Raw genomic sequence first — 18,588 nt, forward strand, 5'->3', positions numbered from 1 at the left:
ACCACTGTCTTATCAATGTGCTGCCTTCTCTTGTCATACTCCATTCAGAGAGAACTGCTTAGTGCAAATCAGGTCATTAGCCTGTCCAGGAGTAAATAGAAGCCATGACCCATGAATAACAATGCATCAGTAGAATTATTTACCTATCTACAAAAGATTACAGTGCTACTTACAAAGCACCTGATAAATGAGGAGGCAGTCCTCAGGATTCCTTCAAATCATTAGCATCTCCTCCAACAGAGATTTAATTAAAATCTGAGACAGAGACATCCCAACTTAGTCAGGATTGTTTTGTACCACATCCCCCCCTCAAAACAAAAACAAACAAACCCCAAAACAATGGGCAAGGCTCTCTGGCAAAAGACACCAGTCTGCTTCATGTCCCAAGCAGTTTGTGTGTTCCCTAGACAGAGACCAGTAGGGTCCCAGAAGTTCCACCAGTAGTTGTCTTTTATATATTGTTCCACAAGATGAAGGGAAAGTATGAGTCAGCAGTTGCACCACCATCATTGCTTGTCCTTTTGTCAGCAAGTCTGTGGTACCTTCCTGGGACACTCTCTCCATCACACTTTCTGGCAGGGCTTTATCGGAGGCTGCTACTGCTGCTAGCCTGAGAACTACCCACACCTGGGTGCTCAGGACTATGCCGGTTCTGAAGAAAACGAAAGACACAAAAGAATAAGAAAACCCAATTGGTTTGGTTACTTTTTGCTCAAGGTAGATTACAACTGAAACCAATACAATATGCTGGAGGAAGCAGTTTGAGCCAAAATGGAGTTTTGGGCCAGAAAAAGAGGCCACTGTTCTAATACCTATCCTTTCTGAGCAGGGCCTCCATTTTGCCCATACTGAAAGGGGAGGTAGTTCTAAAAGACTTACTCCACAACTCACCTTTTTTTTCTTTTTTTCTTTCTTTTTTCTTTTCCGCTCAGGATCATCCTCCTTTTTCTTCTTCTTTTTCTTGTGATCAGAATCTGAAGGTGTTTCTGCCAGGAAAGATTTAATAATGGAAGAAGGCATAATTCAGACAGGAGTCGGGATTAATGGTGGCTTAGGCTACAAGAAAGGACAACAACAGTACCAGATCTTACCTGGAGGAACAGGATCCTGGGTACGGCTTTGCTTATGTTTGTGCTTGTTTTTTTTCTTAGGTGGTTGGATGTGCATTAAACGACATTGCTCTGGCAGCTGCAACAGCACAAAACAAAACGGAGGCATTAGTACAGGGAGCAACACATCAGTCTGTTGTTGCAGAGAGTGATTTTGAGGAAGGAGGCTATTGAGACTTCCACAGGGAAAGCTCATAGTAGTTCACATGCTGTCAACAGCTCAGAATTCATGGGCCTTCTTTAGGTTAAAAAGACCCAGAATCTGCCAGACCTGAACTTCGCAAGCACAGCAAAACTCAGGCTCTACTATCATCAGCACTTTCTATAGCTGTCCCCAGCCTAGTGTTACATACTCTTTTCTGCTACACCCTCAATAACTGATGAACCTATCCTTCATAGAGTACTCTGCAAGAATTAAATGAAAAGTTATTCTGTTCTGCATACCTACTCAAACCAAGGAAGAAAACCTTTTCCCAGAAATACTTTTTTATATTATAAAACAAAGGATTTCCACACTGTGTACACTAAACGAGATGAATCTTAAAATGCTGGACTCAAAATCTGCTCTCAGTCTCTCATGAATAAGAATTCATATTTTCCCCATGACCTTCAACTCTCACCAGTTTCACCCAAGTGTATATATAATGTTAAGGATTTCCAGCACAGGCAGGGTTTTTTTTATAAGCCCGCAGCATCATTTCCCATTTAGAGCAAAGATGTCCTTCCTTCACCTCTAGTCCCCATTCGGTTCACATCTGTGACTTACCGGGCCTGCATGGAGACGGAAGCCTGTGAGCATTGTACCAGTTATGGGATTGAATGAGCTCCCACAGATGGGAGGTTTCTCAATGAGAGAGCGTAGGCTGCTGTTGTCATGAGAGCCTGGCAGATCTATCATCCCTGGCAGGTCAGGTAAGAAGTTACTGAGCTTCTCCTTCACCTTTTTGCCACAAAACTTGTTGTAAGCATGCTCCAGGTTATAGTAGGTAATAAGGTTGGTGCTCCCTGTTAATTCAGTGGTGCCTGGTGCAAAACACAGAAAAAAACATTCAGAATAGACCACATGTGTAAGGTGACCAGATTGTCCCACTTTTGGAGGGATATCTGGGGCACCTGGCAGATTGTACTTATGTTGAAAATAAATATATATATATATATTACAATACTATTTTTGTGTTCTATTAAAATGTTTTTTGCTCCATATAGGCCAAATTTTTAATCAAGAAACCCTCCGGTCAATGGTGTCCCACTTTACTAATGTTAAAATCTGGTGACCTTACATATGTAGCATGCAAAACTCTCAGTTCTGAAACCCATTTCTTATGCAGTCAACTACTTTAACTAAGTATGAAGCAATGCAACTTTTTCATTCCAGCACATTACCTGGAGCTACTCCAATATCCTGAACCTTCAAAGTCTCCACATATTTAAGGGTGCAATGCTTTTGCAAAGAAAGGAAAATGCATGTTGCCACCCTCCCCCACCTACCTACCTCCCCCCTAGGTTAAAGAAGCAAATACAACAACCGGACCCTATGCATATACAGGAGCAAATATCACCTCAACAAAACCTGCTTTTGAGCAAGCATATGCCTAACCTACCATTGGCCCAACATACCCAGCCCGCCTCTAAGCACCGGTTGGCTAAACTACGCATGGAGCCCGCCCCCACCGGCCACTACCTGGTAACTCGCGCATTAGGTAAAATGGGCCGGCAGCCGCCGCTTTGCGCGCAGCTTCTTCTCCGACGGAAGTGACCGCAGGTCCAGGGGGTGGTCCGCTCCCGGGTCCGCCTGGCTTCCCCGGCCCAAACCCCAGGGCAGCAGCTGTAGTCGACTGAGGCGGCTCGGCCCCACCGAAGAGAGCGGAAAAATTCTCCATCATCCCGGCGTGCCCCGCGCAAAACTCTCCCATTGGCCATACAGCCTGACGATCCCTTACGTCTGTCTTGTTTTCATTGGACAATGTTCAGCCCGCCCCTATAGGTCATTGGACAACGAGCCTAGAAACCTAATCCTACTGTGATTGGTTGGTTGCTTAGACTCTCCATGGCGCATTCTAATGACTACTCAACGTCAATATAGTGCGTCAGAAATGCGAATGCTCAAAATCATGGCCTTGTTTGTGTTCTGAGTAGCCAATGGAGAGGGAATATAAAACTGACCAATCAAGACAAGCTATGTTTCTCTAGGCCCACCTTTTCGTTGACTGGTGTCCGCTTTGACCAATGAAAGCAGGCTGTGACGGTCCATGTGGGAGTAGGGCAGCGAGGTGCAGTGCCGGGCTTGGGACAAGGGGAGGTGAAGATGGCGGTGCTGGCTCCCCTGCTCGCTCTGCTTTACTCCGTGCCTGGGATCTGCCGCTGGCTAGCCCAGCCTTATTACCCGCTCTCCGTGCTTCTCTCGGTCGCCTTCCTGCTAGTGCGGAAGGTGCCGCCGCTGTGTCAAGGGTTGCCCAGCCAGCGCGAAGACGGGAACCCCTGCGACTTCGACTGGGTGAGATCCTGCCCGGGTTCTTCGGTGCCTCGTTCTTTCCCCTGCCTCTTGCTTCTCCGCCGCTGCTCCTCTTGCTTCTCCTCGGGTCGAGAGCTTTATTTACTGGTATTATCTATAGACCGCTCTTCTCGAGGTGGAGTGCACATGCACAGGGTACCTTGCATATGGTCAACAACGGTGGCACATCCAGTAAACCATAGAGCATTTCTTTGCTTCCCGCGTCCGCACGAACCCCAAGAGGGCAATGCGAAAGGATGGGTGTCCTTTCCCCTTTGATATGTGCTCAGAAAGTAACGGGGGCAGTTTCTCACTTTGGGCCCTTTGTCATAGAAATTCAAAACCTGCACATGCAAGGTTGCCAGACGAACTAGCAATTAAAAAACAATGCTCATCTTAGGACCCAGGCACGACTGCTCATTGCACCTATGCTAAGAGGGTTCTTCTCCCTCCCTCTCACCCCCACCCTTGGCCCATATGTAGTCTCACAAGCACTCTCCTGTCAAAATCCTCAGCCCTTTCTGCTTCTCTATTTTGGAAGCTCTTCTAGTGGAGAGATCTGGCCTGCAGTCCATCTAGATGGGCTGGAGGAAGGAAGCCAATCTCTGGATTATGGGCTGCTGTTAGTGTTGTAGGTAGTAGGTGATGTTTACCATAATAGTATTTAAATGGAGAAACCTACTCTTCTTGCAACATATACCCCTTTTCTTGCATGTACCAGTAGCTTCTGTATACGGAATGATAACTTGGAAATGGTGTTGTCTAAGCTAGCGATCCCCAACCTGTGGGCTGCGGACAACATGTGATCCGTCAACTAATTGGAGGTGGGCCACGAAGGACGTCTTCTCCCCCCCCCCGGCCCTTTACTTCATCCCCCCCGGCCCTTTACAACACACTTCGGGTGTCATTGTCTCCCATCACTCCCAGATGGGACTATCTCGTTGCAGAGAAACAAGCTCAGGGTTCCCATTGATTTGTCAGAGAGCCAGTTTGGTGTAGTGGTTAGGAGTGCCGACTTCTAATCTGGCATGCCGGGTTCGATTCTGCGCTCCCCCCACATGCAGCCAGCTGGGTGACCTTGGGCTCGCCACGGCACTGATAAAACTGCTCTGACCGGGCAGTGATATCAGCGCTCTCTCAGCCTCACCCACCCCACAGGGTGTCTGTTGTGGGGAGAGGAATGGGAAGGCGACTGTAAGCCGCTTTGAGCCTCCTTCGGGTAGGGAAAAGCGGCATATAAGAACCAACTCTTCTTCTTCTTCTTCATTGTCATGAGTTAAAATTTCCATGAAAATACAATGTTCCTTATGTTCATTGTTGTGGCGTGTCTGTATCTTATTTTGAAGGGATGTTTAAACATTACCATAGGGATCAGAGAGCGTTAGGGCAGTGGTTGAGAGTAGAGGAGTAAACTACCCCCACACACACACACACACACACTGGGCCTCAGTAAAATTGTCAAGTGTTGAGTGGTTCCTGGTGATAAAAAGGTTTGGGACCACTTTAAGTGGGAATCCTGTAGCTGCTCAAGAGGTTTATAATGAAGGCAGTGATTCTAACTGACTGTAACCAGTCCTTTCTCACTTCAGCTGTTTGAAGTTTTAACCTTGCCGTCATAGGTATGCTGCCACCTTATCCCTTGCTTTCTTTTGGTAGTTCTTTTACATTTCAAGCAATTCCAAAGTGGGGTTTATTTGGAATTTATTGATATGGTTGAAAGGAAAATGAATAAGTGATATAGGGTGTGGGATATTTAAATAGCATGGATTGAAATAGAGGGATAAATGTGATATCTGTATTAAGAGCATTTGGATCTGTTATACCCTTGTTGTGTCACTCACCTTCTATTCCTCCTCTTCTCCCTCCTGCCCCAGCGAGAAGTGGAGATCCTTATGTTTCTCAGTGCGATTGTGATGATGAAGAACCGCAGATCCAGTGAGTTATGCAGAAGAACAGATATTTTAAATCTGGGAGTGACCACTTTTGGAATAATCAGAAAAAGAGCCTTCAGCCTTGGTTTGCTTGGGGTGAATGCTATTTGCAGATGTCATGTGATATGGGGAAATCAGTAAAATGAAACAAATAGAGAGAAATTGTGATAAGTAGTTTGTTTGATAAGCAAAGTCCTCAAAAGGTCTGAAAGGTTCTTAGGTGAATGGCTGCCAGGAGATTGCACCTGTTCAAGGTATGCCTCCTTGAGGAGTGGCTTCAAAGTGTGCTCAGGTTAAAAATGGGAGCATTCAGAAACCTGATGACCTTGCTACATCAGAAAAATATTTTTGAAGAGAGTGTCAAGGTTGTAGTGCTGAGTTATATTTCATATGCACATGAGATACTATTAGACTTTGTCTCAACAGATTGAAAGTGGTTAGCTCACTAGAGAGCATTTGTTCCTTTAAAGACCGTTGTGTACTATCTTGTCTTGATTTGCTTGCTCATCCCCAGTTTTCAGTGGTCTTTTCTGACTTAATTGCTTAACTCATTATAATGAATCCTATATTTAGTTGTTCAGCAAAGGCATGTGACCTACTATCTCTTGACCTACCATCTCCCCACTGTTCTGTTTGTATCCTTGTATGTATGGCCATTGATAAAATTTCATGAATTTGAAGAACTGGGCTCTGGCTCACTAAAACGTATGCCACAAAACAGTAAAATCCTATGCACTGTTATTTCAGACTTACTGGAGTAAGTACCACTCTGGAATGAAACAGAGATTGAGATGAGGGTTAGAAAATATGAAAGGCTTTGAAAAAAAAAAGACTTGAAAATGCGAAAATGGTGAATATTAGAAGCTTATCACAAATGCCATAAAATGCAAAATAGTAGCAGTAAATAGAGTAGACCATTATGTAGTAAAGATCCTGCAATATTTTAAATTACCAAGTCTAATACTCACCGGGAGTTCACAGTGAAGGATGGTATATAAGCCAAATAAATAAATTGTGGACTCTCAATGGGTAAATTAATTTGCAGAGAAAGCATCTGCAAACTGCCAGGTTTTGTGTCCAGACACAAGCATTTTGTTCAGGTTGTAGGAAGAGCTGCTTGACTCATCAGTGATGTGCATAATAGTTTTCTTTCTGTCTGTCAAGTTACTGTGGACCAACATGTGGGAAATATTTTCATGTTCAGCAAAGTAGCGAATGTCATCCTTTTCTTCCGACTTGACATCCGAATGGGACTGCTCTATCTCACCCTCTGCATAGGTAAGATCTTTAAATGCAGGTGACTGAGATTACCCAATTTACACATGTCTAGAGGTCAGGAATCAGATAATTAGATTCAAAATTAGCATTGCTGATTTAGACCTTCTGGCCTCATGTCCCATCAGAAACAATTGCTTGGAATATTACTTTGTATTTTCATCTTATAAAAATCAGCCCTGAGTTACCATAGAACAAACATATTGGAGATCTTTCTTATTTAATGATTTAATTATGGAATATTTGGGAAAATAAATGCATCTTACATCTTTTCACATCCCAGATGAAGGCTGTAATTTTGGATGAATTTATGCGAGTTGAACAATATCTCTTGGAATACTTTTGTGAATTGTTGATCATGTTCCAGTATAGTGCTAAACCATGCATCTTGATGTGAATTTGCAGTGTTCCTGATGACTTGTAAGCCACCTTTATACCTGGGTCCTGAATACATCAAGTATTTCAGTGATAAAACCATAGATGTGAGTATTATAACTTCTAAGGTCTTGGGCTGTATCTTGGTTTGGTTGAGGAGATTGCTGACATGTCTATCAGGGGGTGGGTGGGGAAAACCTTTTCAGTCGAATAGAGTGAATAGAGTGAATAAAGAGTGAATAAAGCAAAAGGGTTTCACTGGTAATCGAAAGCAGTGGTCCCCAACCTGCGGGCTGCGGCCCGGTATGGGCCGCGGCTCCCTCTCCCCGCCCCCCCCCCCCCCGCAGTAAAAAACTTCCCAGGCCGCAAGCTTATGGCCCGGGAAGCTTCTTACTGCGGGAGGGCGGGGAGAGGGAATCGGGGGAGAGGGAATCAGGGCCGGGCCGTGCAGGCGCGGCCCGATGCACGGGCTTGGCCCATGCGGGCGCGGCCTGCGGGTGCGGCCCGATGCGCGGGCACGGGCGGGCACGGTCCGATGCCCTGCCGGTCCCCAGCCTCAGAAAGACCACTGAAAGACCACTGATCTAAAGGGATAGAGGGAAGGCTGGTAAAAAAAAGTTGTGCCCTGATCTGCTCCTCCCAAGTGACTTTACATGAAGCCATGGTCTGGCTCACATATTAGGATATTACAGTGTTAATAGTTCTGCATGTGTCTTTTCGTGGTGGCCCTGATTTGGATGTGTTTTTGGATTGGATTGGAAGGGCTTGTTTGTCTGTATGTGTATGTATATATTATAAGTGTATGAATGGTTGTACGTAATGATAGGTTAATCTCAATTTTTGTGAGTAGTATGTATATCACTGAAGCACTTGTATGTATATCACTGAAGCACTTGTATGGTAAACTTGATTGCTCTCTTTACAGGAAGAACTAGCACGGGATAAGCGGATTACCTGGATTGTTGAATTCTTTGCTAACTGGTCTAATGAGTGCCAGTCATTTGCTCCTATCTATGCTGACTTGTCTCTCAAGTAAGTGCTTCCTCTCCTGTTAACAGAACTTGTGTCACAGTTCTGAGGCAAAGTTGGTGGCCAGTACCCTGAAATATAAGGCATGTGGCTATTTATAACTGCGAGGCCAATTATTGTGCTAGCATCCTAGTACACATGCAATATGGTGGAAGGGGTTTGTCAAATTTAATGTACACCAATACTAAAGCAAAGGGCTGCAAACACTGGCTAGGTCAATGGTTTTCAACCTGGGGGTGGAATGACCCTTTCACATGTGTCATGGCAGGGCGAGCAGCTTGGTTGGGGGGGGGGGCACTGCCACTGTTGCCACTCCTCCTGCAGGTGCCCGTACTTGGCCGTCAACCACTTCAGCAGCACATCCAGCGCGGCACATTCTCCTGCCAGGCGCTCCAGATGGCAGAACTGAATTGAGAAACCCTGGGAAAAAACTAATTTATATACAATCATGAACAATGGATCTTCATGCCATTGGTCAGTTTTGGCTTAATTTCTGTGAAAGAACACTTGCATAATTTTATGGTTGGGGGTCGCTACAACATGAGGAACTGTATTAAAGGGTCGCAGCATTAGGAAGGTTGAGAACCACTGGGCTAGGTAAATTTTTTCCTTCCTGTCGTGGGGTGTGTGTGTGCATCCTTTTCCAGGGCTGTTCTTTTATCCTAGGAGAGAAGGCACATGTGCATTTTCTGGATTTGTAAACTGGGGGTAGCAAGGAAAAAAACTAAAATTTAAAAGCTGTGAATGCATTTGTCAACTGTGCAGTTCAAATCAAAACCTAATTCTTATTTGTGTGGTTGGTAAAAGAGCTATTGTACATCGTGGAAGGGCTATTGTACTCAATCTGATATGGAACTAATGATCCTGTGCAGAATGACAATGAAATGACAGTAACCTCTGTGGAAAAGATTGAATGTCTGCTGACATTTCACAACATATCATGCATAGTTCTTTAGATGTGCTGAAACCAAGGTGTCAACATTTTCAGTACCTTCATTGTTTCCCTTAAATTTTAACACTGTAAATAGCTGTCTCTCTTTTTTCATGTATTCCACTAAAAATAATTCGTTTGCTAAATATAACTAAAAAGCAGCATCCTAAATAGAGCACTGCATATTTTTCTAGAGTGTAGTTCTAAGACTCCAAAAACAGGAACAAAACCTGTGTAATACCTTCTTTAGGCTGGAAGTTACAAAAATTTCAGGGAAGAGCAGAAAAGATTATGGCCTGAGAAATCTGTATTTTACTCTACTGGATTTTCAAATTTTGTAACATGCAGCATGATAAAGAACTTTGGCACGTTCAAAAGTTTGCCCAATGTTTTGTCAGTAACGAATAAAAGTTATTACATAGATTTTGGTTATGGATTTTGCAACTTTACAATATTTGGCTGTACAATATTTCCCCCTCTGGAAGTATGTTATACTTAAAGAAAACTAGCCTGGGTGGCGGCTTTACATTTCAGTGAACCCTGGGAGAGGCATAAAAGGAGGAGGAAAGCTCTCTACAATGCAGTTCTAAGCAGAGTTACATAGTTTTAAATCTACCCAAATCAGTGGACTGCTAATAGTTAATTTGGTTTAGAATTATGCTCCTAGCAGCTTAGTTGTTGCTTACTGGTTTTGTTTTAGGCTAGGTATGAGCTGCAAGACTTATTACTAGAAAATCCTGTATCATATAATAATAGCCTGTAGTTAATGTAGAAAGTTCTTTTCATTCTAGGGCTAAGGGAAAATCTTCTTTCCCTAGAAAAATTGTGTTAGGCCAACTGCTATTTAAGTTGATAGGTACAGTTCTGTAATCTAAGACTCTGACTTCTGCTGCCTCTCAGTGAATTACTCTGAATGCCTACTCAGAAACAAGAGGTGGGAGGAATTGTACTGTAATCAGCTGATAATGCGCAGCTAGGCTTTTTATGTTTCTCCAAAACTTCCCTATGTGGTCCCATCTAATTGTTCCATTCCTCCAGGTATAACTGCACTGGGCTGTGTTTTGGAAAAGTGGATGTGGGCCGCTACCCTGATGTTGCCACCAGGTAAGATATTCAGAAGCCTTTGCTTTAGGAAGCTTCTCAGGAGCGTGATGACTGGAGAGGTGGAGAAGGCCAATACTGGGGTGCCCTCTGGCTGCCTGTGTAGCGTGTAATACCATGAAGATTCGCCTTCCATTAGTGGGGGGCAAGTATGGGGGAGGGGATTGGCCATGCATTTCGTAAATGATGCTCTTGGACCTTGTACGAACTGTCTCTTCATAGGTACAAAATCAGCACCTCTCCTCTTACCAAGCAGTTGCCCACCCTAATCCTTTTCCAGGGAGGGAAGGAGGTGATGCGCCGGCCACAGATTGATAAAAAGGGACGAGCAGTCTCATGGAACTTCTCTGAGGTATTTTATTTACTAGATCTCTTTACCATTTTCTTGTTAGAAAAACCCACTGTTGTTAACACAGGAAGACATAAGTTTAGACTAAGTATGCCCTGTGAATAGTTCTGAGGTAAGATTCTGTCCCTAAAAGTAGTCCTGACTTGCAGACACTGCTATAGCTGACTAGGCAACATGGTGGTGGCCCTGATAGGATCATAAAAACCAAGCAGTTGTCACATGAAACTGCTTTATTCTGAAAGCAATAAGGTGTCATGGCAAGCACTACATTAAGAAGAAGAGTTGGTTCTTATATGCTGCTTTTCTCTACCTGAAGGAGGCTGAAAGCGGCTTACAGTCGCCTTCCCTTTCCCCTCCCCACAACAGACATGCTGTGGGGTGGGTGAGGCTGAGAGAGCCCTGATATCACTGCTTGGTCAGAACAGCTTTATCAGTGCCGTGGCAAGCCCAAGGTCACCCAGCTGGCTGCATGTGGGGGAGTGCAGAATTGAACCCTACATGCCAGATTAGAAGTCTGCACTCCTAACCACTACACCAAACTGTACATATGAGACCACCTTCTCCCCTATCTTGCACTAGAGGAGGACCTGAGGCTGCCACTAAGCAGTGCTTGTTTGTGCCTGCACAGGAGAATGTGATTCGGGAGTTCAACCTGAACGAGCTGTACCAGAGAGCCAAGAAAACATCTAAGCAGAGTGAAGAGATCTCTGAGGAACAACCTGTTGCAACTGAGCACCTCAATGGAGAGACTAAAAAGGATAAATAATAACTACTGGACTGAACTGTGTGTTCCTTGTCATTTAGTTTCCCATTTCTTCATTTCCACCTTAACCCGTCACAAGTCAGCAAGTAATTACTTCCACTCAGCAGTGCAACGATATATATTTTTAAAACTGATATATGTATTTCAAGATGAGTTGTTGAAAGATTCTGCATAGCAGTAGAGAGTATTGAGAGAAGCAACACCTTTAGAGGTAGGGAGAGGGGCAAAGGGACCCCACCACCTGTTCACCAGTGTTGCTAAAATCTTCCATTGAAAAAACATTGCTGGTTTTGATGAATTCTCCTGTCAAAACTGATACTTCACTTCTGTTGATTTGATTTTCTTCAGTATGATCTTTTTGTCTGTGGAGATATCAAGAAGATAGATTTATCATCAGTAGGTTTCTGCTATTCATTATCCATTATACTCCATAACAACAGAAATCCTGGTGGTGTGTGCATCATTTTGGGTTTCAATCCTTGAGTGCCAGAAATGGAACGCTAGCTGAGCCTGAACATGCTGCTGTGCCAGAGACTAAGTGGCTGCCTAGTCTTAAATGATCTCCTGTACTCTGAATCAGTGGCTGCTAGTATAGAATAACCTGTTAGTGTGGGGAGGCAGAGACTTTGCCTTGTGCAGATAGCTGCTCCTACTCCCTCTCGTGTACAAAATCTAAGATGGTGACGTGTACAGGTGTGGTTAATGTTGTTTTACTGTTAATATGTGGAGTTTAGTCATAAGCTCCTTTTGTTTTGTTTTTTTGCCATTCTCACATTTTAGTCTTCTGGTTCTATTAATGATCTTCTACATATGTTTCTAATAAATTGGGGATGTTGTTTATCAGTGCGCTGCTGTTTTATGAGTTACAATATATCTGGTACCTGTGGAGTATTATGCAAATGCAGGCTTCCAGGGCTTGGGTCTTGTGAAATAGTTTTGCTGCCAGAAGGGCCTTGTTTTTCCTGGGGCCAAGGAATGCCCAGAAATAGAATGAGTGAATAGTCTGAGGTCCATAGCAGGAGGTGGGAATTGGTTAAAATAACCCCTTCCTCTATTTGTGGAAATCTTCTATGACAGTGCTTCTCAACTGATGGTATACATACCCTTGTGGGCCACAGAAGCAGTCTAGGTGAGATAGCGAAAAGTAGCAAAGCACAGAGTATGAATAACAGGAGAAATACACTAACAGATTCAGCAGTAGTACAAAATTAGTGTAGACTAGCAAGTTCCCATTTCATCGTGTCTGAGGAAGATTTATGATGGTTGCCGAACAATCCCAATCAGCTTAAACGTGTAGGTTCACCTGATGTACCTAGCAGGTCAAAACACACACAATTGCATGCCTGAATCGATCCTTGTTTTAAACTTATTTATGGTGCTGAAGAAAGCACTGAGCAGTGTAATGGGTAAACAGGGCAAGGGCACACAATGGTTAAAGGCAAATGTCTCCTTAGTAAAGCTCCACTCTTCTAGGTATTCACAAAGCCATAACGTCCCCACGTAGAAACTAAAACCGTTGGTATCCTCTTCATTAGTGGGCCTTAGAGAAGCAGAAGCGCCTCCTTATGCTTTTTAGACTCACACTATGTTCGTGTAAGAGGAAAGTTAACAATTCCAGAGGGAAAGTCTGTTGTAGCAAAACCCAGAAAAGATTCTATACTTTACAGAAGTACAACTTTGCCGCAGTAAAAACGTGCAGCTTAAGCCGCACTTTACTCCCAGGGCCCACACCGAAGGTGTTTTGGCAGCCCCTCCGCGTCTTACAGTCGGGCGGGCCAACACGTGGACCGAATTCTGATTGGACGCCACAGCCGCGCGAGGTCTTTGTTTCGGCGCGAGCAACAATTGGTTGCTGTACTGCATCACTAAACCCCAAAAAGTGGCGCAGAACGCTAAGCAGCAGGGCGGACGGAACCAATTGCTTACAAGGGGTGTAGCCACTGAGGTCAAACGGCGACTGCATCGCAGAAGGCTCACCCGCCTCTGAAGGTAACGCTTCCAGACGGCTGCGCTGTGGGGTTTCTGTTTCGTGGTTAATTTCGTTAATTCTTCCCGTGCGGGGGAATGGTTGAAGCCACGGTCGCGTTTCCTGGTCCTTAACCGGAGGAGATAACTGCGCGTGGCTTGTAACTTTTGGGGAGGGGGCGGGGGGGGGGGAGGACCCAAATACGAAAAAGGAAACGCGGCTTTGCTCTTCGACGCGGAGACTTTGTCCTCCCGGCATTCTAAGTATTGGCGAAGGGAGAAGAGCTCCGGGCGGTCCTGGGTTCAGGTATTTCTAACAGCGCCGCCTTAGAAATGAAGGGAAAGTCCACTCCATGAGAGATTTGGGGGGGGGGGGGGACGTCGTTTTTCGTGGGCAGACATGCAGTGCTTGCATTCCGTGGTGTCGAGCCTTTCCCTCAGTGCAGCCTTACCTCGCTTATCTGGAGGCCGCCATTATTTGTCTTCTCCATGCTGCCTTTGTTCTCTGGTTCCTGCTGTTTTTTGTAGGCGCCTGTTTTCTCTGTCAGTTTGGATCACAGCGAATAAGGAACCTGCAGCAAGATTCTCCATTTATAGTTTAAACTAAATGGTGGAGGAATGCTGAAGATGGCTTACACAAATCAACTCCGATATTTTCAAAAGGGTCGGCGACGCTAATGGGGTCATTCCTAAAGCCCCCCCTTTGATTTTTTAATGTGTTCGTTCATGATGATCTTCACTCTCTAATCTTGCCATTTATTTTGGTAGCCTATTTCTGGGTTCATATGCTTTCCCATTGAGGAAACCTAACCCTTGGGATATTGTTTGCTTGGCTTTTGTTTTTTAAGTAGAATGCCCCCTAAAGGGCGGAAGAGAAAGGCACCTGCCCCCGCAGAAAAAGCTGCAAAGTCCTGTGAGGTGGAAGCCAATGAGGTTGACCAGTCACCCAAGAAACTGAAGAGCAAGGGATCAGGCCCTTATGTGGTCATTGAACACTGGTGAGCGTATTTATATCTCTGTGGTATCCCTGGTTAGAGGGTCAGACTACAATCTGGGAGAACCAGGTTCAATTCCCACTTGCCTTGAAAGGTTACTGAATGTCCCTGGGCCAGTCACACACTTGCAGCCTATGTCACAGGATTATTGTAAGGATCAAATGGACAAGGGGAGAATGGTGAATGATGTTTGAATCCAGGGGCACCTTTAAGACCAACATTTTATTCATGAGGTATGTGCCTGCATTCTTCCTCAGACACGATGAAATGGGAACTAGCTAGTCTACACATATAGAGGGTGAGCAATATATCACTAGTGCCCAACATAATGTTTAACAGGTTTAAGAATGATACAGAAATAAGAAAACAAGTTTATAAGGTTATCATTTATTTGGGTTCAACTCTGGAGGGAAAACAGTGAAGGAAATAAACGTCAAGATTGGAGACCAATGGACAGATGCATCTCCAATTGTTAAATTCATACTGGGAAGAAAATAGGATACAAATGAGGCAAATAATTTGCTGGGGGAAGTATACCTTAACTGTGGAAAGAATTCTGGAATACAACAATATTTTGTGCAAATTGTACCTAAATTTTAAATGGTATTTTTTGTTTACAAATAAACACACCACTAGGGCCTCAACTATTCCTGGTTACCATTCCCTAAATGCCAATAATTTAATATGCTCCGGGTCTTTTTGTAATACATGAAAGAACGTGTACTTTTAATTGGAGAGTTCATTCCATGACCAGAGTCCTTATGAATCTTGTGGTAAGGCAAAAAGGGGTGGGGGTAAGGCAAAAAACACTGTTAACTGGGGCTTGAATAGACCTTTCCCCTAGGTATCCAAACCATTGAACTGGCTTTGAGCAGACTTTAAGATAATGGCCGAGTTTTTCAGCAGTTTGGAAAAAACAAATGCTCCCTTTTTGTCCTGCAGTAAAAGCTGACGAGTCTACGGGCGCAATGTTGATGCTGTTGGCCAGGCTCTGCACCAGGCCTTTCCTGACCTCACTGTGGAGATCAACCCTGATAAGCCCCGCAGAAATAGCTTTGAGGTAGTCCTGTTGAAAGATGATGGCACAAGTAAGTGGTCTTGTCACAGGAGGCTTGCCCATGGGAGGACTGCTGTGGGGATTAATCTGCCTAGAGTGCATGTAACCAGGCTCCCACAAATCACTGGTGAACAGAATGCTCAGAAACACTAAGTCTTCAGAGTTCTGGCTTGTGTTATAGCCTGGAGAAGCAAGTGCACGAATCAAGTGGTGAAAGGCTCCTACTGTGACAAAGAGCCCTCCCTCTCAGAATGACTTCTGTGCATTCCACAGGACGGTTGATGGGGGCCCGGGTAGAGTTGTCTGTTAAAGACTAGCTTAAGTATTAGGCCACAGATTGTTTACTACTGCAATCGTCTCTCCCAGGTGTTGGACTGTAAGGTAAGGATTCTTCATCTCATAACTCTGGTTTGATAGAGGGACAAAGCAGCTTCCTTTCCCCTAGAGCAGTGGTCCCCAACCTTTTTATCACCGGGGACCACTCAACGCCTTTTACTGAGGCCCGGTGGGGGGGGGTAGTTTACTCCTCTACTCTCAACCACAGACCTAACGCTCTCTGATCGCTATGGTAATGTTTAAGCATCCCTTCAAAATAAGATACAGACACGCCACAACAATGAAGTGTGTTGTAAAGGGCTGGGGGGATGAAGTAAAGGGCCGGGGGGGGGAGGCGTCCTTCGGGGCCCACCTCCAATTAGTCGAAGGACCACATGTGGTCCGCGGCCCACAGATTGGGGATCACTACCCTAGAGTATGAACATTACATTTGAAAATCTTGGAACATATATTTTATTTCTGCATGATGGCTGCTGTAAAGTAAAAACTGCTCTTGTGCTATGCTTAACTTCTCAAGAACTTTGCTTGACAAAAGGAGTTAGAATGAGACTCCAGGGTGATGTACCTCAAGATGACCACAGCAGCAAGAAGTTCCACCAGCTGCTGCAGCCATCCAATAAGTCTTTTTTCAGCCCTCTGTCTGTTGGCTGCTCACCTGTTTCTCCCAACTTGGATCAGATGTACATAACAAAGTTAAACTATTCAGTTAAAACAAATAATATTCAAAAGCACGTTGGAAGTCAGTTTTACAACTCAAAGTGATCTCAGGGTAGGGGGGCTTCTACTCTGAAGAGGCTGTTCTAGAAAACATGAGTAGCCACTGAGAGATGGCAACTGCCTTCATCTTTTGGGGGGGGGGGGACAACCAAATTATGTTCTACATGGGCTTCTAGATTTTTCTGAATCTGAACTAGATTTGCTGGAGATTGAGTGAATAGATATTGCTGGTGGAGTTTAGACAGGAATTCTTCAGAGATGGTTTCAGAACTACTAGGTGTTAGTTGATTGGTGGCTTCTGATTACATTGAGCCTTTTACTGGCTTCTTTGGAAACGGAGGCCAGAATAGTGTCTCATCTGGCCTAGCATAATAGCTTGCTGATTCTGTAGCTGTAGTCACTTCACATACTTCTAGAGCATCTTGTAGAAATGCATCCTGACGCAAAAAGGACATTGAGTGCTCTTGGAAATGGTGCCCATACTGATAAGCTTCTCTTTGTGGAGGCAGCTTGCTGCTTAATGAATACATACAGGAACTAGATGTGCTTGTGGTTTGTTTCCAGTAATGTCATACAACTGCTGCTGCTAACAGTCCTCTGCCCTTACTGCTTTCAGAGGTGGAATTATGGAGTGGCCTTAAGAAGGGACCACCACGCAAGCTTAAGTTCCCAGAACCAAATAAGATGGTTGAAAGTCTAAAGGGCAGCTTAGAATAAAGTGAACTGGACAGGATTGCCAAAGGTAAACTCATAAAACAAACAAGTGTTTCTTCAAAGATTTGTTGAGTGTCAAAAACCTACCACATAGTTCTGACCCACTGATATAGTTGCTGTATACTGACTGCATGATATTTTGCCATTTCAGGAAACAAAGCTAAGACATACACCAGGTTTTATAGTCTGCCAGTTATTGCCACTCTTCCTCAAAGCAGATATAGTGTAGGAGTGTAACTGCTCCATGTCTCAACAAGTAGAAAACCCATTGCTAATTCACCTCTGCTATAAGAATGGCCTACTACATGTTGGTCTATATGATCTAGACCAGGGATTCCCAACCAGGGGCCTTCAGGAACTCTCAAGGGGGTCCCGCGGTCTTTTCCTTCCTGCCTGAATGGATGCAGCCGGAAGCTAAGCAACTGGCTGTTTCCATTGCTCTCCCCCTCCCCCCAAGGATGAATGAACTCTCATGGTTTTGGCACCTGGGAGGGGATGGAGCCCACATGTCTACTCCTGCCTTAAACTACCTCCTGTTTCCCCCCTCCCCAGTCCTCGAGTCTGCCTGTTAACATGGGTGGTGATGTGACTTCTGGGGGTGTGGCCAGCTGACATCATTTCTGGACCTTCCTGAAGCCTGGAAAATTATTTCAGGGGCTCTTCCCTGATCAAAGGGTTGAAAAAAGCTGATCTACACTGTAGTGTGCCCCAGATAACTTACAAGAGGGTCAGTAAATAGCTCAAGATGAAGGTGTCACATATCCTGAAAACAGTTCTCTTGTAACCTCAGTGTTGCATTTAGTTGGATTTTGAGTATGAGCAAAATGAACACGTTCATGTAGGCTCAGCAACTTCACTGAACACTTATTACCGTATAAAGTCATAATCTTACACCTTGTCTATAGTAGTCCCTGATTCTTGGGGGTGTGAAGCAGCTGAAGAAGTCCTCTTCCATCCTCTTCTGAACCTTGCATGTTAAGTATATCTTGGGAGGGAGGTTATGAGGGGCTCCCATCTGAAATCCAGATGGCTACCAGACTCTTGTATAGCAGCACCTCAGTTCTAGATTACCCACCCAAGAGAAGTGCACCTACCTATATCACTCTTGGTCTTCTGTCATTCTGTTAATGTATCCATAGTCTACTGGACACAGGCAAGCAGGTGTTTTACATCAGGTAGAAGATGTGTGTTTAACTAGAAACCAGCTCTCTGGCTAATGGCCACTTTATCCCCACAGGATATCAGCTGGATTGTTCATCACTTGTGAGTTGGAGCATTTATGATGGGATATGACCAAGTGAGGTAAACTGCAAAAACCTCAGTCATTTCTCTGAAGTTGCTGCTCTTCCTCTAAATAAAACACCTATCTTCCTACTTTCACAACTTTATGCTTTTTTCATCTGAAATACTTAAAAAACTTTCAATAAATACTCAGCTTTGTAATCGTATC

The 18,588-nt window shown here is 44.4% G+C and overlaps 3 protein-coding genes across 7 annotated transcripts; 2 read left to right on the plus strand and 1 right to left on the minus strand.

Moving 5' to 3' along the window:
* Nucleotides 1-208: 208 nt before the first annotated feature.
* MED19 (mediator complex subunit 19) lies at nt 209-3,030 on the minus strand. Its single transcript, XM_077321013.1, has 5 exons — nt 2,791-3,030; nt 1,876-2,132; nt 1,092-1,188; nt 892-986; nt 209-652 (listed from the first exon to the last, which is right to left on the minus strand). The coding sequence occupies exons 1-5, from the start codon at nt 3,020-3,022 to the stop codon at nt 584-586; spliced, it is 750 nt and encodes a 249-aa protein (XP_077177128.1). The 5' UTR covers nt 3,023-3,030; the 3' UTR covers nt 209-583.
* Nucleotides 3,031-3,229: 199 nt separating this feature from the next.
* On the plus strand, nt 3,230-12,197 carry TMX2 (thioredoxin related transmembrane protein 2). Of its 2 annotated transcripts, XM_077321011.1 has the most exons (8): nt 3,248-3,603; nt 5,475-5,535; nt 6,696-6,809; nt 7,212-7,288; nt 8,107-8,213; nt 10,180-10,245; nt 10,465-10,594; nt 11,220-12,197. In XM_077321011.1, exons 1-8 carry the CDS (start codon nt 3,415-3,417, stop codon nt 11,355-11,357), a joined length of 882 nt encoding a protein of 293 aa, XP_077177126.1. In that variant the 5' UTR covers nt 3,248-3,414; the 3' UTR covers nt 11,358-12,197. The 2 variants fall into 2 exon arrangements, with proteins under 2 accessions (XP_077177127.1, XP_077177126.1); XM_077321012.1 differs by lacking the exon at nt 11,220-12,197 and having other exon boundaries at nt 3,230-3,603; nt 10,180-10,234; nt 10,465-10,589.
* A 967-nt stretch (nt 12,198-13,164) lies between these two features.
* On the plus strand, nt 13,165-18,586 carry SELENOH (selenoprotein H). Of its 4 annotated transcripts, none has more exons than XM_077321014.1 (5): nt 13,165-13,343; nt 14,171-14,317; nt 15,257-15,402; nt 17,041-17,166; nt 18,376-18,586. In XM_077321014.1, the coding sequence occupies exons 2-4, from the start codon at nt 14,172-14,174 to the stop codon at nt 17,139-17,141; spliced, it is 393 nt and encodes a 130-aa protein (XP_077177129.1). In that variant the 5' UTR covers nt 13,165-13,343; nt 14,171; the 3' UTR covers nt 17,142-17,166; nt 18,376-18,586. The 4 variants fall into 4 exon arrangements, with proteins under 4 accessions (XP_077177129.1, XP_077177133.1, XP_077177132.1 ...); XM_077321018.1 differs by having other exon boundaries at nt 13,200-13,343; nt 14,168-14,317; XM_077321017.1 differs by lacking the exon at nt 13,165-13,343 and adding an exon at nt 13,465-13,626 and having other exon boundaries at nt 14,168-14,317.
* Nucleotides 18,587-18,588: the final 2 nt, after the last annotated feature.

Source organism: Paroedura picta, chromosome 2, assembly GCF_049243985.1.
Source record: "Paroedura picta isolate Pp20150507F chromosome 2, Ppicta_v3.0, whole genome shotgun sequence".
Taxonomy (NCBI): Eukaryota; Metazoa; Chordata; class Lepidosauria; order Squamata; family Gekkonidae; genus Paroedura; species Paroedura picta.